Source organism: Dermacentor andersoni, chromosome 2, assembly GCF_023375885.2.
Source record: "Dermacentor andersoni chromosome 2, qqDerAnde1_hic_scaffold, whole genome shotgun sequence".
Taxonomy (NCBI): domain Eukaryota; kingdom Metazoa; phylum Arthropoda; class Arachnida; order Ixodida; family Ixodidae; genus Dermacentor; species Dermacentor andersoni.
The window spans coordinates 77,932,978-77,958,352 of record NC_092815.1 but is presented as its reverse complement, the minus strand read 5'-3'; the positions used below and the strand labels follow the sequence as shown (position 1 = coordinate 77,958,352).

Here is a 25,375-nt window from a genome sequence, read left to right as displayed (position 1 = left end):
GTCGTGTAAGGTGGAAGTTCCTAAATCTTGAGTTGTAATGGCATACCGAATGTCTAAAGTGAGCAGTATGGTGTATGTATTCAAATATACTGTTATTTTCTTCAAACAAATGTGTATCACATTTTGTTTTAGATAATGCCTATTACTGTGAATGTAGTATATTTTAGAGGGCAGAAGCCTTCATGGAGTAGTCTGCCAGTGACTCTAGCTAGACTAAATATTTGCATGCAAAAATGTGTACCTGGTAACTGCTTCAAAAAATTAATTTGCTAATCTAAAGTGAGGTTTTAGCTGCTCCAAAAAAGTGCATCAAAGTGGCTTAACCAATCACATCACTTTTCTGTTTTTTTGTAGTTTCCTTTATGTTTGCTGGCAATCCCGTGCATCACAAATGCTGTGCTGTAACTGCTAAATTAGAAGTGGGCAAATCTCCCATTTTTCTGTGTGATGCCTGTAGCCACTGTGTTGCACCAGGGTGTCCTTCCAAGATAAATTTTGGTTTACTGAAGTCTTCATGTGAACAAAGGGGAGATTAGGTGGGTTATGATGCTGCTGCTGTAAACTGGAAAGTCACAGCACAATAGAAAAGCCACGCTTTTCCTCCTTTTGCTGATGCAACTTCTCATCTTGACCTAGCCAAACGATAATAGGTGTTCTGTGTTCCAAATTCACCATGATTGCACGCACTTACTGAATGAGTCGAGTGATGCAGTAGTGTACTGCACCTCAATGATCACCGTTTAGTGTCTCACTCACCTTTTTCGGGGTTGTTCAGAGAATAGCATACTTGCTAGATGGTGCTTGCTGATGTTTATGAACATCACTGATTTAACCTTGCAGACAACAGCTTGCGGCACCATGTTCAGTAGTGTGACCAGAAAAGGCAGTGGCATCTGTTTCTGTTGCTTGTCTTAATATGTATGGAAGGCTTAACTTAAAGTTAGCTACATACTCATGATGCAGTATAGGTTACAAAGCAAGAAACATTGAACAGCTAATTCCACTCTTCAGCCAAATAATTGTCACAGAATCAAACTCCAATGTATATCTGCGCCATTAGGAGGAAGATAAAGCTACAGACCCATCACCATTACGTTGCTGTCCTGTTGCCACAATCTCCATGACAACTGAGCATGCTTGCTTTACATACTGCCAGTTCCCATCTGACTTTCTGTTCTTTCTTTTGTGTAATGTCATATCTTAACTTGCTTGTAATACAGTCAAACCCACTTATAACAATATTGAAGTGCCGAGAAAATTTCATTGTTATAACCGATAATTGTTATAACTGGGTTTCGTGAGAAAAAGCACAGGGGACAAACATTCAAACATTTTATTTAGACAGAAAGAAACCCAGTTGAACCCACTTATAGCATATTACTGGTTTTAACAATACTCTAATGTAACAATGAGCAGCTTCGCCACGCTGAACTATTGTGTTTGTCCTGTGTTAAATAAATGCTTACTGTTATGTTCGCATGCTACATTATTGGCTATAGCAATTAAATCTGGCTACTGGGTCGTCTGCGAAAGTAAAGAAATGCAAAATCCAGGAAAAGAAAAACACTATAGCTGCTTCACCACTCCCACCTTTGTGCCACTCACACAGCATGGCACACCTGTTGCCCCTTTCTGGTCTCCAATCGAGCCCTTCAACATCGGCAAGAAGGTGGAAGGGAGATGGCAGAGGGTTGCGGCGAAGGCATGCGTCCCATGTGGGGGGTTCATGGCACAAAGGAAGGGGTGGCAAAGTGATTCCTGTTCCTTTATTTTTCTCTCTCTCTTTCTTTCTTTTTTTTATTTGAGGCAATGTTTTTCTTTGGTTTCTTCTTTTTTTTTTCTTAAGGATTTTGTATTCTCTTTTCTTTCGGAGCACACACCCTGTAGCCAAATTTAATTCTTATAACCGATAACACGGCATGGGAGCATTGTAGTAAGCAATCTATTTTACCATTGAACACATACCAAATTTTAGGGTGCATTGGCTACTGATTGTTATACCGATATATAGTTAAAACCTGTGTCGTTATAAGTGGTTTCAACTATTGTGCAAGCAAGAAGTTTCTACTCCTTATGGTTTCTTTGTAGGGTATGATTGTATGAAGTCATTGTGTGAGAGAACCTCACTGACTGTTTTTCTCATTTGCAGTGTCGGACACATCCATCCTTCCCGATGCAGCCGGTGAGGAAGGACCAGCCGGAGGAAGAGACAGGGCCAACACGGGCACTGCCGATGGAGCCCAGGCAGGGGCTCCTGTGCCCACTCTGCATGCCATCTTGGTTGCAGACAAGCAGGATTTCGAGGCGAAGCTGGTACGTGCTGCCCGCCGCAAGCTGTGGCTCAAGGCCAACGAGGCACTGCTCCGCACACTGCTGTCCTACACTGGCCTTCATGGAGCCCACGGGGGAGGCCTGGCTGTAGTGCGCATGGAGCTCAACTTGCTACTGCAGGTAGGGGGGGGGGGGGTGGGGGGCTGAGTATGGAGGCTCAGTGGCCGTACATAACACTGTGAAGCAACAGATGGACAGTGCAGGATGAATACAAATGAACATTGCAAACAGAAAAATGCCTTGTCATTCAGTACGACTTCATAGGACAGACTGCAAGATAAAGAAAACAAAGAAATGGATGCAAAGAATGGGCCATTTACATGGTCTGGTGCCTGTGTTTCATTTTTGTTTGTCATTTCTGTTCCAGCCTTGATAAGACCAGTGGTAATACAGAGAGGGCGAGAGAAAAAAACATGTCTTTAAAAATATAGGGACGGGATATGGTGCCTTCCTCTTGCTTGTAGTATCTGGAGGCAGAGGGGATGGGTAGAGGGATGAGGTGGGAAGGAGAGGCTTGGTTTTAGATGTACTCCTCCACCCACTCGCTAAGCATGAACTCAACAAATGTTCAGATTTCTATGAATACTTGCAGTCGTCACACAACTAAACCGACTGACAACTGCAAGTGGTAGTAGAAATTGTGGCAGTACTCCCTCTGATCTATTCACGTCGCTTATTCGTACTTATACTTTAACTGAGCAGTTTTCAATGTGATGCTGACATACTTGCTGTAACAGGCTACATTACCTCACCAACTTCTTTCTTTATTTCTTTGTAAGCACGGACAGGGGCTTTACCGGCCAAAAAATCGCAAGAAAATAAGTTTCTTAAGAATTGTATTTTCAAAATCTGTAGATACTCATGCACGTACAGTCGCCGACCGATAAATCAGACACCGATAATCTGTACATGCTCAGTAATTTGGAGAGCTTCGTGGCACCGCCAATGGCCCCATAGACTTAATGTGTAAAGATGACCGATATTTCGGACAGCTGCCAGCTCTACATTCGATTATCAGGACTCCGTTCATGGTTGTAGCGTACGCCAACTCTGCCAGCATACGCTATAGTTCTAGACCGGTTTCCTAGACCGGTTTCCTAGACCGGCTTTTCTAGACCAGCTTTTCTGGACTGGCTTCCCCAAAGTTGTCTTCCCAATTTGTTAACGTAGCTGCTCACGTCAAACATGGCACTTCGGAGGGACACTTCTCTTGTGCTTTTCGGCACATTTCATTGCCAGAAGTACTCTTTAGAGCGGAAAAACTTTGCTCATTGAGCGTACCCCATGGAATGCCACTGCGCGAGTCTGCCCACGGTTTTTTTTTGGCCACTTTTCGGCATCCAAGAGACTGCACTTTGCTGGCATCGCAAAACGTCAGGAAAACTTAATTTTTGTGTGGATTCTATCATGAGGGACACTAGCGATCCAATTGCGTTCGAGATTAACGGTTCGGGCATGCTGCACCATGGAATTTGACAGCTTCTGTTTGCTCCGCAATAAACAGTTAGGAGCACTCAGCACTCGCTTGGCACCGTTACTAGCTGATCATCGGGCGTGAGTTTCATATTATTGTGCCCTGTTCTGTGCCTGCGTGAGACTAATCGGCGGTATTAATATGGCACTGCATGCTCAGCGGCGGCCACCCTTTTGTGCATGCAGCGATGCCTCCTCTCGGCTGCGAAGCCTCTGCTCACCACTTCACTCTAAGCGAGTCAAGCTCTTCGTGTGCTTTGAGTAATGTGGCTTAAAATGCATGCGTTTAGGTCGGGACTGGAAGAAATTGCGAATAAAGCGATATTTCGAGTAAGCAATTTCGTTATAACAAGGGATTACTGTATATGTATGTTATTTCGTCATCTCCATTATTGTCATTTACTACAACATATGCCCAATGGGGTGCTCAATTGTAAGCAGAGAAATAAAAAAACTGCTTTGCAGCCTGCAGAACTGCTACGTGAGCGCGCATGCGGTGAATTTTGAATAAAAAAGTATCTTTGGTGTTTAGAACACGCCACCTAGCACCTGACGTGACAGCCTTTTGATATCTGCCTTCTGTTCCATTGTGATCGTCTTTCGCATCTGCTTTACACAAGCTTGTTGTGGTCAAGCATAATGTGGCACACAACACAGCTCTCCGCTGTGCGATCGAGGAGGCAAGTGAACTTCGCCGCACCGGCTTGTCTCGGCCGGCTCGCAGCCTCTGACATTGCACCGATGCCAGTGCAGTCTCGTAGGCAATCCTGCTGCCAGCCCATGCAGTGTGCCACAGGGAGAAGGAGAAGTGAATGTACAATTTGGGCGTAACCCCCTAGATTGTGCCAGGAAGATCTCTGATGCCAGGCTCAGTTGCAATTGCCTGCTTGGCTCGCCATAGAGAAAGAGAGAAATTGATGCTCTAATCTTTTGCACCACTGCACGCTGCCGTGCATCATGGCACGAATCGCACAGACTAGCGCGACCCCTGAGCTTGCGTCGAGGAGATCTCGAAGGCCACGCCAAGCTGCACATGTCTGTGCGGCGAGCCGCGCAGAAGTGAATGCACTAATTTTTCACACTGCCTCGTGTAGCTGCGCAGCGTGGCGCGGCACGCACACCCAGGCAGGTATGCGTGGCGGTGAGAAAGACCAGTCTTGTTCGACGACGTATTCGACGCAGGGACGCGGAAGTTTGGAACTGCCGTATCAAACAAGTGCCGAATCCTGCGGAAAGTGATGTACTCGGCGCTCAACGGTCCGGTATTTTTTGGTTCAGGAGTCTAATCTAGTTCGTTATATCTATTGGCAGGACAATTTCACTTTGTTCAAATGAGGTTCTAAATACATGAATCTCTAAGGGGATTTCAAGTGTTACTTCATTTATTTCATTATATCCATTATTTTTTTATATCCTGTTTCCTGTTTCATTATAATGAGATTCGACTGCATGTTCGTATAGGTAGCTCATCGGTGATCGCTCATGAGAACACACATACAGGTTAAATTAACGGCCATTGAAGCGGCGTTCAATGTTTGGGTCCACGGACAACCAACCAGCAACTACACCGAGCACGTGTGACAAATTCGTCTGTGTACTTGAGCATGCTCGGTGGTGAAAGCTCCAAACTGTAAGCATGAGCACTGAACACTCATATCCAATACAACCTGCAAGCCTTCCAGCGGCTTTAATCGACCCACACACGCTTTGTGCTTTCCATTCACACTGTTTTTGTTGTTCCCTCTGCCCATGTTGCACTAACCCTTCCAAGGTCAATGACGTAAATATACGGTGCCACGAACAAGTCCAAAATGGTCAATGCCGTATACTTACGGCGCCGTCTGTACGTTTAAAAAGCACGCCAATTTCCACATTTTTCTTTTCCCGGCATGTGCTGCCACTATGTGAAAATAGAGGGAATTTTTTTCTCGTGCCTCCCTTTCTCGGATTTCGTTGCATGGTTTGTTTTAGAGCTAGTTTGCTCCTACACATCTATATACTACCGCTCGCATATTGGCGCGTGCACGGGCAGGCGGCGGTTTGGGTTTTGTTCCGCAGGCTGTTTCGGCTTCTTGCATTCACAAAACTGATGGCTATCTCGTTACTAATCGCTCAAATGGCGGCCGCCTGTTTCTCGCTCGTTTAGTGCTCACAGGGGTAAGCATAGGAAGGATGCCGCCGTGCATGCGTTTCCTTTTCTTTTCTTTCTTTTTGGGAAACTCGCGGTATCTTATTGCCTCTGGTTGGTGATAAGATGAATATTAGTGGAAGTTTGTCACACGTTTTGCTTTTTTGACAGGCACACAACCACACAGTTTTCTTGAGTGCGGTCACATACGCAGTTCGACTACACTGTGGACGTAAATATTTGTGTAAGAGCAGGAACATTTGAGACTTGTGAAATATTCTCGTGTGTGCATATTCTACACCTTGAACTATAACAATGCATCAAATTTTGAATTCCTATAAGTTTATTTCCTTTATTTATTGTTGTTATTAATGAATAAAAAGTACACATATACCAACGCAAAATATTTTTTTCTCACTTTACGGTCACCCTAAAAAAGTTACGGTAAATTTTTTTAGAAATAGGTCCCTCAGAGGAATTGGAATCTGCAATAAAAAAAATAGACCCTGGGTGGTCGCATATGGCGAAAAAAATGGACCCTCAAAGGGTTAATCGTTTTTAATCGGTCCTGTTGACCTAATCAAACCTTGTACCAAAAGAGATCGAATCAAGGCACCAATCACCACCGGGTCTTTCACTGAATATTAGAAATACCGGCTATTTGAAAAGTTGAATATTAAATATTCTATTTGCGAATAGAATTATCCAGACGTTCACTATTTGATTCAATATCGAATATTCGAGTATGCGCACACCCCTGAATACGTATTAGTTTTCTGCTGAGCAGTTTTTTTCCTGTTGTCTCCAGAAACAATAGAATGGTAGCTTTATGTATCTCTTGAACAGGTCTACAACAGTGTCTCAGTGGCTATAACATCTGCTGCTTAGCATCAGTTTCTTTTGTGGGGATGCGCGACTCTCGCGCATCCCCTGATATGTTGTTTTCCCGCACGGCTCGCGCGGCCTGGCGCCCGCGGCAGTTGGAGTGGTTGAGGCGCAGTACGAGAGATGGCGCGAGTGTTGCGCTGCTAACGGCGCCGACAGGCGGGATTACTTGGGCGCCGAAAGTGAAGGCGCTTCCTCTTTGGGTCGGGACAGCAAGCAGTGTGGACGGGCCATGCCGCGCCTGCGCCGATCCATGCTTCTGCGAGACCGCCTCGCGTGGCCTGCCTTCGAACGCGCCACCGTTCTCGTGACCGTACACGCGAATGACCAGGCGTTGGGACCCAGCATGGGGCGAACATATTCGCTCGCTATCCGCTCGCGGTGAGTCGGACTTCTAGATTTGTCGCACGCCCATCGGCATGTTTTGTGGATAGCAACTCGGCTAGCAGGCATTGATCTATGAAAGGTGCAATAAATGCCCTTGTGATTGTTTGCACTACAGTGTTTGTCGTTCCTTTGTCCCAAGAGTACGGGAGGAGAACCCCACACTTTCAATGGAGGCTTAATTCCACGAAGTGTGTAATCTGAAAATCCTGTGTACGTAGGTACATGTTGAAGGGCCCTCACCAAGTCTGACCATTTCGAGCTGACAAGCACAGAGCATACATTGCACGATAACGATCGTTTCTGCAAAGTATTACATCATTACGCGCCATGGAAAGATCTGAATGTTCCAACCGAACACCGTTTTCCCTTTTCCTCGCGGCTGCTGCTCTCCATGCCAGAGGATGACGTACACATGCCAGTGCACCTACGTGCACGTGTTTGCACTGTGACGTCGCTCGTGGTGACACGTGACTTCAAGAATTATTCAAGTCATCGTCTGTTATTTGTGTAATATGTGGCTTGAATAGACGAATTAAAGCTTAGAGAAATAATAAAACACACAAACCAAATGTCTGCATGTTTTTGTTTTACTTTGCACCGCAGCAAGAGAGATGTACTTCCGTTTCATCTGCTTGTTCCCACGTTGTGCAGTCGCGCGTGCACAGACACCAAAACTATGTCATTTTGTACCGTGTTCAGTGTGCAATCATGTTCTGTGAGCCGCTTGTGTTTGCCTCAGTACTCGTGTAGCACTGAATTTTACCGCTAGTCAGGTGTCCTCGTGCACAGCACGCAAAATCGTGCGCTGCGCAAAACAAGATAATCACAACAGCTCACACGCGCTGCCGTCAGCGAAAGTGCGCCGCGCCATAAGAAAGCGAGGAGAAAAAGAATGAATGCGGGGCTCGTGGCGTGTGTCACGTGATCCTCGAGGTCCAGTATAGGAGAATGCAGGGAAGGATTTTCGCTTGCGGAGACTAGACGAAATGAGTGGAGAGAGTGTCTCGCTTGGCAGTGGAGCTTGCCTCCTGAAATCATGGGTTCACGGCACTGAAATATTTCTATCTCAGCTATTACTTAGCCAATTCGAAAATTTTTTGCGGCAGAACGCTCCCTAAAGGACACGTAACAACTTCCAGCATATCGCCAAAATTTACAATGCGGCCTGGTGAGGGGCCATTTAAAGAGCCTGAGATAAAGTTAATCTAGGGCCCTTTATTATGACGCCGCTTATGGCCCAGGTGTAGGATGTTAAACCCCACGAATCGATGGTGCAAAATAACTAAACACAGGGTCCTGAATATATTGCTGTACATGTTCGAAGAAAGGTTTTGCACTCATTACTGCACTGTTCTTGCTGAAATTTTGCAGAACAATTACATTTTAGCGTCGACTTCGTTTAATATAACACTTGGCACAGGTAATTGCCTTGTTTTTAAGAAAAAAGTGCAAATTTTCCTGCGCTTGTGGTGACGTGAGCTGCTGCCGCAACGGCACAAGCATAAGCTTGTGCCACCGCCTGCCGTCAGCTGCAAAAAGCAGCGTATCAGGGAAGGAAGTCGCCTGTTCCAGGCATGGAGTTTCTATGGTTTCAGGAGCGGGCAACATGCAGCGGCCTTCCCTGAAACGCTGCTTTTTAGATCTGACTGCAGGCGGCAACACAAGTTTATGCTTGCACCATCCTGGCTAGCAGCTCGCGCTCCCATAAGTGCAGGGAAATTCGCACTTTTTTCTTTAAAGCTAGGCATATAACTGTGCCAAGTGTCTTACTAAATGAAGTCGGCACCAAAATATGATCGTTCTGCAAAATTTGATAAAGAACGGTGCAGCGGTGTGTGCAAAACCTTTCTTCGAACACGCACAGCGAAATATTCAGGGCCCTGTACAATCAGTTTTGTCTGGAATAAAGGCCACTTGATATGTGCTAGTGTCACTTTATTAAAACCATGTGAGTATATGCAACATATGTTCGTCATGGTATGACTGCTTTCCCAGGAGTTGCAGCAAGATCGTTCCCAGCAGCAGCTGCTGTCTCCGCTTCCTTTCCCAACGACTCTCCCACTCTTGGCTGCCAGCGTGGCCTGCCAGAAAACAGTAGTTGCCGACCCAGTCCGCCTTCTACAGGTAATCACTCGTGGTTTTTGCTTCTGCCTGCTCATTGACTTTTGCTAAGAGATCTCTACCATTCATACAAGACAACAAAGTCATATGTATTATGTTGCTTTCTTGTGCATGGTCATTTTCACAATTTTCTTTATTTCTTCATCCTGAGAGTTGACATTGCATGTACTCTTGTACATGTTACTTGTCACTGCTCCCTCTCTGTCATGAAGCTGCTGTCATGGGTCTTACTGCTTGCACTGGTACTGCTTTTCTTTTTGTCATGGACTTGTTTCCTAGACAATCTTTATCATCATGGTCATCTGTTGTAGTCATGTGTAGATTCTATTAGTCTCTTGAAATTAAAAGCATCCGCCATGGTAGTGTAGTTGCTTTGGCATTGCGCTGCTAAGCCCAAGGGCACAGGATCGAATCCTGGCCACAGTGGTGGCATTTCAATTTGGGCAATATGCAAAAGTGCCTGTGTACCATCCCTTAGTAGAGTGTATAAGCGCGACTGGACGAGGACGTAGAAAGAAACAGATACACAGACACAGCACTTGAAGCGCTGTGTCTGTGTATCTGTTTCTACGTCCTCGTCCAGTCGCGCTTATACACTCTACCATGGATTCTAACCAACTAGCCCGCCAACGTGTTTTAACCATCCCTTAGGTGCATGTTAAAGAACCCCAGGTGGTCAAAATTAGTCCACAGTCCCCCACTATGGCGTGCCTCATAATCATACTCTGGTTTTAGCACGTAAAACACAAGAATTAATTTAATTTAGTTTAATGAATTTAAAAGCCTTCAGGTGAGGTGATAGTTGGGGGAACCTTACCTTCACAGAATGGAAATTTATTTACTTAAAGGGCCCTGAATGACATTTCTTTGAAGCCTCAAAAATGTGTTTGAATGAGTATGGTACTTCCCAGAAATATGTTACTGAAAGAATATTTTCAAAAGTACTTAGTATGAGCAGAGATACTTTAAATGCAGTATTTACTTTTCCTATTCACCCTCAATGTAAGCATAGGAGTGCGGTTGCGATAGGGTGGGTATACCCCGCCTACAGTGTTACAGTGAGCAGGCAACACCCCACGGCAGGTGCAGTATTTACGCTATTCAGGAGGCACAGCCACGTGTGGCTAGATGCAACTGTAAGCACACAGGAGGGCTGGAGTGCGCGCTCACATGCTCCAGCCTAGCAGTGCTATGTGCTGCAGCGTGGCTTTGCCCTGCACAGATAGTAGGCAAATCTAGGTTGTGTACTTTGTAGCGCTTAATATGAAGCTCAATACATCTAGCCAGGTGTGTCCAGGAGTGATTATGCTTTTGCAGATGCTAACCACTATTCAACGTGAGGCACGACAGGCATAGTATGCGTGTGGTCTGGGCTTCAGTTTCGCAGAGTTTGAGGCTAGTTGAGGGTTCAAGACTATTAAACACTGTGGCCAAAGTTTCATTCCTACATGGGCAGGTGTGGCTGAGTGAGCAGACAATAAACAGCCCATGCTTCTTGATTAATGTCAGCTATTGGCCAATAGCAGCCATGTATGGTAATCTGCAGTATGACGAAATACAGTGGCCATGAAGAAGGTGAGAAGAAGGCTTCTGTTGAAAAGAGAGTGTTTGAGAAAAAGGTGACTTCAAGCTCCACTTATGAGTCCCAAGTGCCACCCATGAGTGCAAAACTTGGCTGAGATACATGTATTCACAGCAGCATATGCTATCTGCAGAATGTTTTTTTTTTTTTTTTTTTCGCCTAGCCCGAGGGGGGGGGGGGGGTCAAGCAAGAACCCTTTACTGTTTATTGTCATCACTTTCAGGCAACAATATATTGCTCTCTATGAAATCATCCTCTGTACAGTCCACAGCGCGTTTTATAAGTCTGCATTTATCAAACGACTCCGCAACAATCACAAGCGGGATGGTGGTAGATGCCTAGATTAACCACTTCGCTAGTTCGTACTGCAACGCATGCAATTCTACGGAGCACCAAGAACATATGTGACGTAACTTATTGCTGTTAGTTGGACAGGTAAAAGAACTTATCGTTTGAATGCGTTTTCATAATTTTACATTATAAGTGGTGCGTCGTCGTAGTCATGCTAAGTGCAAACTCGTTCTGTCTCATGAAGGTCACCATCCACGGTCGCCATCTTGTGATTGAAATGGCAATGGCGCAGGCTAGGCTAGCTATGATGTAGGTTGTTGCAAATGGTACGAATGCAGTTTTGGTTTCATATCGGATTGCACCACCCAAGCAATTTCCGGACAAATTTTATTGCAAAAAAAAAAGCTGCATTATAATCGGATAAATTACTGTAATAATTCATTGTGAGCTACTGTTTTCATTTGAAAATCTTGTTGGGGCAGCCTGAAAATAGGCATTTTAAACAGGAGTTCACGTGTGGTCGACGCGTTCGCTGTACCATAAGTGTCACAAAGATAGACTGTGCCGCTATTGGAGTCACCACTGCGGCCGAGCGCTGGCGCGAATGTGATGACCAGTCATGTTCAAATTATCTGGCGAAGGCTAATTTCGGAATCGAAATAACAAAAGTTGGGTCCAATATAAATTATGGGTGCCGGCCACGGCCTGCAGTCAGGATTGAATTAACTGAAGAATCGAATTAACTGGAGTCAAATTAGCAGAAATCTACTGTATATGTACTGATATAATTTGGCATATCAACTTGTGCAGAACTATACAAGATGTTATCATACCTACGACATTTATACTATCGAGTGAGTAGTTAAATTTATACACACGCATGCTATGGCTACGAGTGTTTGTATTAGAATGTATGGTCACATTGAGTAAGTTGTACTATCGAAACAAAATGGAGCCATGCTTTCTACTCAATAAACGAAACACCTTTGTGCTACATATTTTCATTAGAATTAACAGAAGTTTGACTTCTCTAAAATTGAATTGTACAATCAGAGAACAAGCTTACTGTATTTAATATGTGAAAATGTGCATATAGACAAAAGCAGATTGTTCTTACTTCTGCAGAAACTTAAGTACATCCTGTCACAGAGCCAGTTTGCCATCCAGCAGTGGGCACATGTGCTGTTGTTGTCCATGTTGTCAACACATTAAATCTTGAGAAGTTTTCAGTGGGAGCCATACGTTATAATTTAACTATAACGTGCAGTGTAATTGTCTTTTTATGTGCTGGCTCTGGCTGCAGAGGGCATTATATTTTGATTCTCACTTGTCCTGCCAAGTCGAAGCTGCAAATAAAGCAAAAACATTGCGCTGATTAGGCACTTTCAATATGCAATAAAGGCTTAGTGGGCCAAAAACATTTGAATCCCAGTTAAATATACTTGGATATGAGGGAAGAACATCCAAAATTACTCACACCATTTGCTATTTGGCTGAGATTTTTTGCACTGAGCAAACTCAGACTTGGCATGGAAACTGTCTTGAATATTGTGGAAGACAGTAAAATGTCAGTATTGCAGCGATGGCAACCTTAATTTATGAACCGAATGTGTGCAGCCTCCTGAGTTTTTTGTACTGTTCACCCTCATCGGGAAGCACAATGTGCAAAGCACTATTTTCCAAGTCAGAGATGGCAACGCACTGGTGCGTTCTTGCTCGATGACTACAAACAATGTCAAACTCGGTGTTCCTCTCGCCTAAATGACTTGTTAAGATTTATGAACTCAGATCAGGCATGTCGCAAAATTGTGACAACAGGCTAGAAGAGGTTAACATAAGTTCTTTCATTTTCCAAGTTTTAATCATCATGAGTACGTTCTCCATCATGAAAGTTGTGATTTTTAAAGTTACACTTGCTTGTGTCTTTGCATGTAGGCACCTCAAAAGTGTTAATAGCCATGTGGCAGCACATTATTTCACTATTGTAAACTCCATACCATAGATACACCCAATAAGTGGATACTACTTGACTCATACTCTCACATTAATATTTTTTCAGTCTATATACTCATTCACACACATCGGCACTCACTCCCACTCCTCACGCCTGCACACGCTCTATACGCTCTCTCGATTTCATGCTCACTTTCATTCACACTTATCAGCACCCGCTAATGCTCATAGTCAAGACCATTTACACTCGCCACCACTTACGTTTGTACATGCATCCACTCACACTCACTGACAGTATTGTTCATACTTGTGTCCTTTCGAACTCACTGTCAATGGTTTTCATTGATGCTCATGTTAACTAGCACTGACCCCTCTTCAAACTGACTAGCACTCACTTCCATTCATACCCGCATCCAATCACATCTTTCGTCACTCACTTGCACCCTATCCTACACCTGTGAAATCGATGTGAAGCAAGTATGAGTCACTGTACTGATGTGTCAATATGCTGACCTATGGTCCGTGCAAAATTTCCTGAAATATTCTGCCTGCATCAGTGCACTTCTGAAGAATAAGACGTTGTGGTACTGAATAGAATAAAATAGCACAATGTGATGAACCCTAAACGACAACACAGGCTTCCGAGGTAATTTCTTGACTCTGTCTGAATACATAATATGAAGGCTTTCATGAATGTACCCAGAATGAAAGAAAGGTGTCATGATTGTCCAGCTTCATGACAAGTCATCTTATTTTCACACAGCTGATGGCACATGACATCTTGCTGACGGTGATGGACCTGGATGAGCCACCCGGCGCAGCCACAAGTGCTAGCACCTTCTCTCGGGTGTCAGTGTTGTGGGACCTGGGCACGTCCCTGTCCGCCTGCATATACCAGGCGTTGTGTGACAGTGACAGCTTTGGGCTCAAGGGTCAACAGGGTTCCAACAGGGGACTCGACGTTGAAGACTGCCTCAGGTGCCTGACAAAACTGATAATCACAAGATATTTTTGTTTGCTGATCATGAAGTCATGAGATTCCTTACTATGAAGACTGTATACCAATGGTCGTAGTATAAGAATGCATGTGCTTAGTTTTAAATGAGTGCTAAGACCTCTGCATGTGCTGCTTTGGGAAATTGAGCAGCATCAAGTTGATCACTCATTGTGTACAACAGTCATATGACAATTATACTGCAGCACAGTGGTTTTAGAATGACCATATCTGTGGACTGTGAGTGACATTACTATTATTATTTTTTATTTTTTTATTTCGCTGAGCATAAATGGGAGTTTCTTTTGCTTATTGGTAATTTCCTGGCGAAAGGCAGTTCTACACATGTGTTTTGTGTTCAAGGCCACGCTATGATTTAAATGCATTTCCTTTTCATTTGCTGCATATGACTAAGCATTGCAGCAGAGTTGACTCTAAACTTCATGTTTCACAGGTGGACTTGCCATTGTATTAAGGGTGCACAGTTGTGCCATACAGTGCAGCAGCAGCTGCAGGATGAAGTATAGTAGTTTGGGGGGTACCCGGTTTATTTCTTAGGCTGTGCTACCTGCTCATGCGCAGTATGAAGGCACTAAATAGCGATGGGCATAATGAACACAAAGCAAGCTTCCAAGTGGCCACTCTACTAACATCTACATGCATTGTTCTGAAAATTTTTCATGTCTCAAAAGTCATACTTTCTGAAATTTTTGTAGTCTCATTCCATTTTTTGAGATATATAATCTACAATATGCTACCTGCCTTTTCTTAGGCACCAGATAAGAACTATATTAACTCACTGGTTCTTATTATCAAAGGTGTTTGCATGGGTATGTGTGTTGCAGCCTTAGTGTGGTGTACCAGAACAGCCACCTCTTGGTAGGCCATGCCTCCAGACGACCTCGTTTGGGCAGCACCGAAGAACCCCTATCACCCACCACGCAGCCCAGCAAGTGGCCAGGTAAGCATTGGGCCTGATCCCAGGAACTTAAGACTCCCTGCAATGCAGACTGAGTATGTAGTTTTTGTTCATTGTTAGCACACCACGAGGCCTTGGTGATAATTCAGTCTCCCCGACAACACTGAGATCACAGTATCAGTCTTTAATCTGCTTGAGAAGTGTACTCGTACCAACTGAAGCAGCACTCATCAACTTTTGGCAGAAGACATTTGCATAGTATGCTGTTTACTGTGATTGATTGAGCACGCAGTTGGCACATCTTTGCTCTGTACTGAACAAGTGAAAAAAGTGCAGTGTGTTTAAGTTCTACACCTTATTTAGGGATACAGACATGCCGAGCATAGCCAAAAAAACTATGTGTAGCTTCGCACAATTTTACTTGTTCAATCAGCAGGCAGCCTAGGCAAGGCATCTTTTGTTAGGTCACAGCAAGCTAATGCACTTTAACTTCTGAAACAAAATATTAATCATAAATGTTTTTGGGCAGTCTTTCCCAAATTGGGCTCAAGTTTCGTGTGTTTTGGACCAGGTGTGCAGTCGCTGCGGGCATTGATGGCTCGTGACAAAGATGAAGATGGGCCCCGGCTGCACACCTTGCTATGCGAGTCCTTTGTGGCTGTCTACCTCAGCCAGCTGATCCACGCGCTGGCCTCATGTGACTGCCATGTCCTCTACCGGCTGGTGGGCCAGCACTTCAGCCAGCACACATGGTCGATGCTGTTTGGAGGGGGAGCCAAAAAGCTGCTTCGTGTGTCTGCAGGTGGCTCTAGTGGAGCTGTCACACCCTCAGCAGCAGCTCCTGAAAGTGAGCCGGAGCCTTATTCTTTTATGTATTTAGTCCTCTTGAATCCAAAAACTAATGGACAATTTGCGAATTCCTGTTAGCTGCTTTTCTACCACTTGCCCTGACAGCTAAGACCGATATCTCGCTGGCAGAATTGTTGAAACTTAAGGAGACCGATATCTCGCTGGCAACATTGTTGAAACTTAAACATACGTTCAGAAAGCTTGGATGGTATGAACAAAGGGAAGCAGGGATAGGGGTACCAGGCTACATACCAGCTAATGCCTTATAGTGCATTCTCACCTGCTGTTGACAGAAATCACACAACCGATTGCGACTGGCAACGAAGGAGTGACTCACAGCAACCAATGTTCACACCAGTGAGTGCACCTGCGTTCCACTACACTGAAATGTCTTGCAACTGGTGCCATTGTCTCTGCTCACACCACGATCGCTGCATAAAACAACCATCCACATATTCCGACATCCTGCTCCTGCGTCGTTGATTGGTGCAGCAGCAACTTCATTCATGGAGCCTGAAAATCAAGCAGCAAGCAAATGACCCAAAACAGTGAAACAGTCGCTTTTTGACCAAATGATAATTTTTGGCCAACTTTTTCACATGGCCCTTGTTACTCGCCAGTGTTAATGCACCGTTCTTTACGATTACAGGCTGAGGTTCACTATCTTGGTTAGGTCAGATGAGGTGTGGAGAAGCGCAGTTGTAGATTTTGTGTTGTATATATTGAGTAATAATTAAGGGAAATTTCAGTTTACCTTTGTAAGAGTCTTTCCAGAATAAAGCCAATTGTAGACTTCTCTAGAATTCCTGTTGTCATTTTGGAGGAGCTACTGGAATTTTTAAGTAACCATTTAGCTCACTCTCAAAATTTTCTTATCCAACTCTGATAGGGGAAAACATCATGCTTCGGCCTAGACATTGGTTCAAGTTCTCACATGCGGCTGGCAGAAGTGATGTGATGCACTTGAGAATTTTCTGTTGAATACATGCCCCTATGACAGAGCAAGATAAAGTGATCTATGACAGATTGAGCTAATCTGAAACACCCAGCAGAACACATAATTTTGCTCTAAATTGACCAATGGGGAAAACACTTTCTGCTGCGGAGTGAAAAAAAAAAAAATGCTTCAGACTGACCAATGAAGTTATTTTTTTGAAAAGAAGTAAAATGTCAAATCTGAACCACTGTTCCAAGAACTTTCGCTGTCATGTGTAACCTTCGATTTTATGGCGAACAACCTCGTACCTTCATACAGTGCCTCTTTTGGCCCCTAGAGTGCTCAAAGTAAATGCTTGATTGCAACTTAAGACTTCTGTGTCACAGTTGGGAAAAAAATTCATTTTCTGGGTTTTTTTTTTTTGTTGGCATTGTTTTGTGCATTATTATTATTTTTTTTTTTTCAGAGGAGGCAACAGCCACCGTGGAGACTGGAATTTTCGATGCCATCACCCGCCAACGTGTCAAGTGGAACATGAAAATTCTACCTCAGCTGAAAAGTGAAACTCCACAGGCAAATGTCCGTGAAGACCGTCCTACCTACAGGGAAATATTTGTGCCCCCGATCATGTCAATGATGTCCTGTTTTATGTCCAAGGTATGTTGTGGGTGTCTTATTTGCCCTTCTAAAGCTCTGTATCATGTCGGACATTTCATAGTTTGGCGAACGCACCGCATACAATTTCTTAATTTAAGAGAGAGGAAGGTGTAATCTTGAAATTGATATGTGGCATGCTACGGCGTAAATGTTTATTCCCTTCGGGTACCAATAAATTATGTGTTTTAGTTTCACCAGATTTCTTCCATTTCTGGAATCACGAAAAGTGTACAGCTGCAGCGCAGATAGAGATTTTTCAATTCTTTAGTGAACATTGCCAAGTGCACATGTGAAAACTCTTTATACAAGAATGTCAGCTATAATAACATCAACTATATTTCATATTGTAGCATACTTAGAAAGCAGCTATCCAACCATAGCATACTGACATTAAAGCAAACGCACAGCCGAAAGCACCTGAAGGGGTTATTGTTTTTACTGTTGCTATGAGGCTGAAGAACAAGCCTTGAATTTAGATGCACGTTAAAGAACCCTAGGTAGTCAAAATTAATCTAGAACCCTCCTCTGTGCCATCCTTCACTACCCACTATGCTGCTTTGGAACGTTGAGCCCCACAATTATTTGAATCACTAAGGTTTGAGCATAACCGCTCTCTTTCACCCAGCCTGCCCTGACAGACCAGATGGCAGCAATTGACTACGACTCAGCAGCGTCACTTTCCAGTGATGAAGAGGATGCCGCAGGAGGCAACGATGAAGAGATGGATGAGGACGATGTTTTCAAGGATGCAGGCACAACTGAGCAGCAAAGACGGCCCTCGCAGGGGTCTCGCCTAGAGCAGCTGGATCCTGGCTCATATGCATGGGCCCTCATGCGCTATGCAGTTGTGAAGATGGCCAACCACAACCTACGAGACTTCCTCTCTGTGGCTGGCATTGAGCTACAAGGTAGCAACTGCTTTCAACTACTCACCGTAGCACACGTATTGTGATAAAGGACAAAGTGCAGACAGTGGAAAAGTTTACTGTAGATATAAGCTTCTTGCATATTGACTAACTTGCACAACTTGCTCTCTATTCCCTGCTTGTTTTTCACTTGACCCTGGAGCCTTGTGCTATCAGGGGCAAGGATCTGGGTGTCATTGCAGTAGCGGCTGAGCTACACCACCTTGCTACTCGCCACTGCAGTGATTGCTATTACGTTCATTGTTTGTGGTAAATTTGTTAGGAATCATTACAAACTATAATGAATGTTCTCCGCAGGTACAGAAACCTTAGATAGTGTAGTGATGCAATTTACTTTCCATTGCAGTGGTAGTATCCATATTTTGCTGCTTAGAGATAATATTTTGTCTATCCTTTCTTTTGTGTATCTGATATTAATGGTAAATATCTATATTAATATAGAGATAAATATCTGATATTAATGGTAAAGCATGCGAGTTCTATTTTTCATGTTCTCGTTAAACTCTGGAATAATAATAGTGAAGTCAGTAAAATCAGCAATTCTATTGAAGTTCGACTTTTTATGCAAGTAGGTATAGTTGCCAAGGGCCTTTCTTTCACAAAAGGGGCCTCAAAATTTTCTGAATTCTTGGGTAATCTGAAAAAGCAAACATGAATGAGGAAAAAATTCATTTTTTTTTAAATTTTAGAGTCACTCACGAAAGATAGTTTCATGCCGTGTCTGCTATATCTTCACATCGGCAGTACAAGGCGAAGCCAGTCATGTTGTTGCGTCCACTCCACCCCTGTAGCTGATGTCGCACGCAGTGGGATGCCGCTATCATGAAAAGCACCAGCAGCTGGGAGCAAATGCTTCATCTGCTTCTCGCTTCTATGTGTCTCCGAAACTTGAGATTACACAACCTCCAATAACAAAGACGCGGGAAGACAGCGCACACGATACGACGCCATCTCGGCATGTCATTCTTTGTACACGCAACAGATTGCCTATAAAACAAGCCGCATGGGCCACATATGCGCTCAGCCACACTGAAAGCCACGCACAGCCACTGCTGTGCTAGAAAAACAGACACAAGTCAACCTGTACCCCCCTCCCCCCTCTTTCCTCTCCCTTTGCACACCCTTAATTGCATTATCGTCAGCTCACTCTGCTCCCCTCTCTCCCCTTGCTCACATGGGAAGACGATGCTCATCGAACCACCATTCGTCTTTGCTCACCCTCGCATGCTTTTGCTCACACTCAAAGCATACAGCGTGCGGGGCACAATAGGATATTATTACACTTCAACTTTATATGGAACATGATGTGGCTCCACTTCGGTGGTGGCTCGTGACCTCAGATGTGCGTTTGCAAGCAGGCGCTTGTACTCGTAACTCAACCATAGGACCAGACCGTCTGCGACCACGAAAGTTTCTATTTATTGTCTAGGTATTCCTTCATGACAGCAGTGAAATTTAGTTATATTGAAATCAATATAAACACAATTAGTTTTACTGAGGTTCCAAACACATGGTGGTCTATGGACAAGCACTGTTAACAAGTTAAATACTTTGTTGTATCGAAGTTTAACTGTAATAATAAAGGAAAAATTTTCACAAAAGGGTGGTTTCTTAAATTGCATTCCCACATATAGCATTTACTGTAGGTTTCAAACTTAATGATGATACGTGCTTGACAACAAGAAAACGAGGAAAGAAGACACTGTAGTACCACATACTGTTGGTTTTTTGGTAGCATATACCCACTGCCATAGCTTTCAATGCCCCCCTCATACAGCACTAAATCCTTCTCAGCGCTTGTGACAATAATAGCAGGTAGAATTAGCACGCTTATGCCATAGCTGGCATCGTAGTTGGCATGCCAGATGAACAGCAGTATGTGCAAATGAGTCATACTCATGCTAGGCATAAAAAGGAGCTGAGCAGTTTTATGGATTTGAATTTTCTGTGCATTTGAAGGGCTAATGCTGAAGTTTGCATTGTGGCAGAGCTCCCAGTGACGAGCCCCCTTCTGCACGCTTCCCTGCGTGCTATGGACCACTGGTTGCGGCACTTGCGCGAGTCGCTGGAGGCCCATGGCAGTGCACCCCCCGGCCTGCTGCCCAACGCGCATGTTGAGGCTGCTGGCCAGGGTGCCGCACCTGTGCAGGGGCCTCCCATCCTCAAGTACAAGGTGCTACTAGAGGTGGACAACACGCCCTTCAGGTGCGCAACCACACATCTGAACAAAGTGCTCAATGTGCTACCCACTGCAGAGGTGGCCCAGTGGCCATGGCATTTTGGTGCTTAGTGTTAGGTTGGGGCATAGCCTCTTGCATTTTTTCAGTGCCTGCTTGGTGACTCCAAAACCAGGGTTTGCATAGATAGCACCACTTTCCCAGTAGTTGGCCACATTTCATGGGGCATCAATTTTTTGTCATCAATTCTTTCTTTGATTGTCAAGCAAAAGGGAATGAGCGGCAGCAGTGCATGGTTAAAGTTGTTAATGCTCTAGTTACAACAGAGCAGTTACAACAGGTATAAAATGTCTGAGAATGTGGCACTGCTGCAGGGCGCTTCCATGCATTGTGAAGCAACTGGACAGGCATAAAAATACGGGATGTGATGGTCGTGGTTTAGATTTCTGACTGCAGCAGATGCATTTTGATTTGGGACAACATGCATGTGTACTTGCAAGTACAGATATTTATTGAATAGTTATGGGTTGTCAAAATTAACTTCCATTTTTTGCAAAAGTTCAGTTCATCTTTCACCCACAGCGACAGCTTAGTGGTAATGATGGTCTAGAACCAAGCACTAGATTGCACATTCAATTCTTGGTCGCATTCTGGTGGGAGTGAAATGCAAAAGTGCCCCAAAAAGTTTATTTGTTATCCTATCTTGATGAAAATTAGCATGCGTGTGCATCATTGGATGGATATCTCAAATCTATAAATATATATGATATCTCATTTAGAAAGGAAGTTATGATAATATCCCACATTGTAATTAAGTAATTTCTTACAGTTCATTATGGTAACCTAAAATTCAAGAAGGTACTTTTCAGAGCTATGTGGTTCTTCTTAAAGGCCCACCCCACAGGCTAAAGCTAACTAAATGTCAATACAGCTGTTTCATTTATCAGAAATAATTTTCAAACTTGGAAGGTAAGAATTAGCGTCAAGTGATTAGCTTACTTATCAAATAATTACAATTGTGTCAAGGTTATGAAAAAAAGAAAAGCTTTAGCCTGAAGGTCAGTTGTTACTGAAAATAATGATACCAAGTTTGTTTAAATCTGTTCATGGCAACTTCCTCAAAACTTCTTTAAGGCAGAGGCACTTCACAAGGGTTCCTCAAGGACAGCAACCCCACGCTTTAGCCGGCTGCGCCGGCTAAAGCGCAGGCTAATACCCTGGGTAAAGCGCCGGCTAAATACATTGGGTATTTGCCGGTTTTCAATTGACTTTTATCCAACTTGTGTCACAGAGTATGTGCCACTGAGTTTGCTGCAAGCAAGGGAACAATTCTCAGTGTTCGCAGATGCCAGTGCGCCACACTTCTAGTCTCAGAGGTCATGCACAAACTTCTTGGCAGTCCCACTAGATGGTGCAGCGTGTCCAGAAATAAGCGCTAGAGAGGAGTCTGGTTGTTGCATGACGCGTATTTCAGCATTCACACTCACCTGCGTGCCATGCCTTTTAGAGGCCACACACAGGCTTTGCGGTAGCAGCAGAGTGTTCTTAAGGAAATGCGAAAGAGGAATCCCACTGCAGTACACACCTTATACATAACTTGTTTTGACAGTGGCAATACATTGTGTCGCTGTATTGATTAGTGCTAACGTATTACCGCCAACAGTCATCATGAGATGAGTTCTTCTGTAATTTTCTTTACTTTAATTTGGACGTTTTCATAGTTTTTGCAATCGGCTTCGGATTAGACAGTGGTATGTGAAGTTGTGCCATTTCGCAACCTATTGCAGCCCTAATTTTAGATTGAACGGACTTTGGATATATTGTACCTTTCTGATGGGATTATTACAGTCCATTGTAAGGAGCATTGTCTGTAGCACACTTATAGTCCTTGAGCTGTATTACTCGATGAGGTTGACAAGCACGAGAAATCAAAATGCATAAATGAATAGGGAAATTTCACTAATCAGGTTTTTGACTAATTACTTTATAGTACATATTGAAGGTCACAAATTATAACCAGCGAGATCTAAAGGCATGTCTACTTGGAACAAAATTCGGGGATGATACCAGTTTAGGAATGTGCAGTGTCAGATTTTGTGATATACATGCACTGCTATACCACTTAACTTTAAAAAAAAATGCTGTTTTATGCAAAGGCAGAAAAATAACTGAAATGCCACTGTATTTCGTTTCGCACTTTTGGAATGAGTATCTGAAAAGAAGTGTCATCCTGAAAATTCTTTTAAGTGGATGTGCCTTGCGAACTCCCCGCCTACAATTTGTAAATTGCGATATGAGCCATAAGGTAATGAGCTGAAAGCTTAATTATTGAAAATCTCTTAAAAATTCAATTATGCATTTAGATCTTTCTTGTAATGTTCACGTCTTCAAGTAATCCAGCTCAAGGACTAGAATTGTGCTATCTGTCAAATGCGATGTTTAAAGATTTTTGGCACTCTTCGCAAGAACGGCCAGTATGTCAGCTGATGTACAGCTGATGTATATAACTTAAGTTTACCAGTGACAGTTTGCCTGGTCGCTTTGCAGCCGAAGCAAGCACCCTGCAGCCCACCCAGCTCGCAGGCTGTGGAACTACCTGGTGCGGCAAGAAGGTGTCCAGGACCTGTTCATTCGCTATCTCTTCTCCCACAAGGTGGCGCCCCTGCCAGATGTGAGTACATGGAGTGGTAGCTACAGTCACTGCTGTGCATAGCTTGGAACAATGACAGCTTGTTAAGAGTGAGCCTGTCGGCTTTCAACGCAAAGATTGTGCTTAATGCACGAGTTGAAGGCATTCTTTTCTCTGCGTTTGCTTCTCTTCTACAGACGCAAGCCCAAGCACAGGTGACAAAAGTGAGTAAGCAGTGCATAAGGTATGCATAGGGTATGAGCGTGGGTAGGAGTTGTACATATATTAATTTTCCTTTCCCTTTCTCTTGAGTTTGACCACTTGTTGTGGCTCGCAGGAATGCATGTGCCAACAGGCACGCACAGAATTTAGATGCAAATGAGACGCGGTACTACAGGCTTTTTCTAGAAACTCAGGGCTGCAATCTGTGTAACTAAGTGTGTCTGTGGTCACACGAGCTGTCAGTGTCATAGCCATATAAAGGGCCAAGTAGGACCTCCATGGAGTGTGTGCAAGCAGCAAATTGTTGTCAGGCCTCTCCCATTAGCTTGTTCTCACACAAATAACCGAGTACAAAACACTCAAGTATACAAGTAATAGTAATTGGTTGTTTTATTTTATATTATTGGAGGAGAGGAGAAAGTAAAGAAAAAGTTTTTGCTGACTGCACTGTAACTGTCTAGCATTACGGCTGACACCTGAAGGGCAACCTGCCACCCTAGGGAGCTAGGGTCTAGGTGTGAAGGACACGAAGTGAAGGTAGGGGCGAGGATAGATAGCAGATAGTAATAATAACAACAATAACAACTTTATTGTGCAAAAAGAACAGCATGAGGAGACCCATAAGATTTTCTGTAGAACTTGGTTGAATAAAAGCATGAATAGTCGTGAATGCCGATACTGCTGAAGCATCGTGTTGAAAAGGCAAGTTGCTTTACCAGGCTTTATTTTGGTTGTCTCCACACAGGGCCAAACACAGCCTCCAAAAGTAAGTGCAGCATGTGTGTGTGATGTCTGCAGTGCATTTGGAAAAGAAAGTATTTCTATAACTGGTCCACTGTTCGCTTAGGTACTATAAACCAACCCATTGGAACACGAACAGCTGAGTGTATGCCTCTTGCGGAGCCTAGCAAAAAGCAAAGGGTGTGAAGATATATGACCAACTCTGACGTGTCACAAACACTGCAAGTGATGCATTAGAGCTGATTGCACATCTTCATGCCCCTTACTTTTAACGAAGTTGTGCAAAAGCTGCGCACACTGCTGTTTGCATTTCAGTGGGTTGGTATAGTACAGCTTTAAATATTTCTGGTGACACAGTGTTTAACAGTGATACTTCTCATGCCCTGAAAGACAATGCTCGCTGTTCTCATGAAGTTGCCCATATTGACAGCCTCAACGTCCCTCGCTGGCCCAAGTGGCTATGGCATTCTGCTGCTGAGCACAAGGTCGGGGGTTTGACTGTCAGCCATTGCGGCTGTATGTTAATGGGGGCAGAATGCGAGAACAATTGTGTTCGTAAATTTTGGCGCATGTTAGAATAACCCAAATGGTCATAGTTAATCCTGAGCCCACCACTACAACATCTCTCATAGCTATGTGTGTTGCCTTGGGACATTAAACCCTGCAATTTCATTTTATTGCAACAGCAATTATATGGACACTCCAGGCGCATTTCTGCCATTGTTGTCGGCATCGCTGTGATGTTCCGTATAAAGTTCAAGGACATTGACGCCGTGTACTGTATGCTGTACGTGCAAGTGAAAGTGTGCCAGGATGAGCCAACGATGGCAGCTCACCCTCGGGTTCTACCTTGGTGGTTGCTGCATGTAGCGAGGCCATGCACGGCCGTGAGGGCCATATCTTGAAAGCAATCTGCGATGTGGACAAAGTGCACCATGTGCTTAGCTTCGTGTGTGCTGTGTTTTCGCTCCTTAGTTTGAGAGGCAGCACGAAGGTCAACTTGCGCACTGCTGCTGCCGTGCTTTCTCACGCCAACATTTTGACAGCGAGTTTCCGTGGTCATCATATAAGATGTGTTCACGTTTACTTGTGCACGCATGACACCATGCTCACTAATTTAGTTATTAAGCGAGCATTTACAAGTTTATACAGTCAATAAAACTACTATTGTAT

At 44.0% G+C, this 25,375-nt stretch overlaps 1 protein-coding gene across 5 annotated transcripts in view; it reads left to right on the top strand.

The window, feature by feature from the left end:
• Rbcn-3A (rabconnectin-3 alpha) overlaps positions 1–25,375 on the top strand; it is a 177,208-nt gene that overhangs the window by 118,838 nt on the left and 32,995 nt on the right. For 3 of the 5 annotated variants that reach the window (XM_055076936.2, XM_055076939.2, XM_055076935.2), the window contains 11 exons: positions 2,150–2,451; positions 9,200–9,328; positions 13,915–14,129; positions 14,991–15,106; positions 15,636–15,911; positions 17,317–17,507; positions 18,133–18,415; positions 20,422–20,638; positions 23,158–23,281; positions 23,437–23,463; positions 24,207–24,227. In XM_055076936.2, coding sequence (XP_054932911.2) covers positions 2,150–2,451; positions 9,200–9,328; positions 13,915–14,129; positions 14,991–15,106; positions 15,636–15,911; positions 17,317–17,507; positions 18,133–18,415; positions 20,422–20,638; positions 23,158–23,281; positions 23,437–23,463; positions 24,207–24,227 — 1,901 coding nt within the window. The remainder of the gene's footprint in view (positions 1–2,149; positions 2,452–9,199; positions 9,329–13,914; positions 14,130–14,990; positions 15,107–15,635; positions 15,912–17,316; positions 17,508–18,132; positions 18,416–20,421; positions 20,639–23,157; positions 23,282–23,436; positions 23,464–24,206; positions 24,228–25,375) is intronic. The other 2 variants (XM_055076937.2, XM_055076938.2) reach the window with 2 other exon arrangements.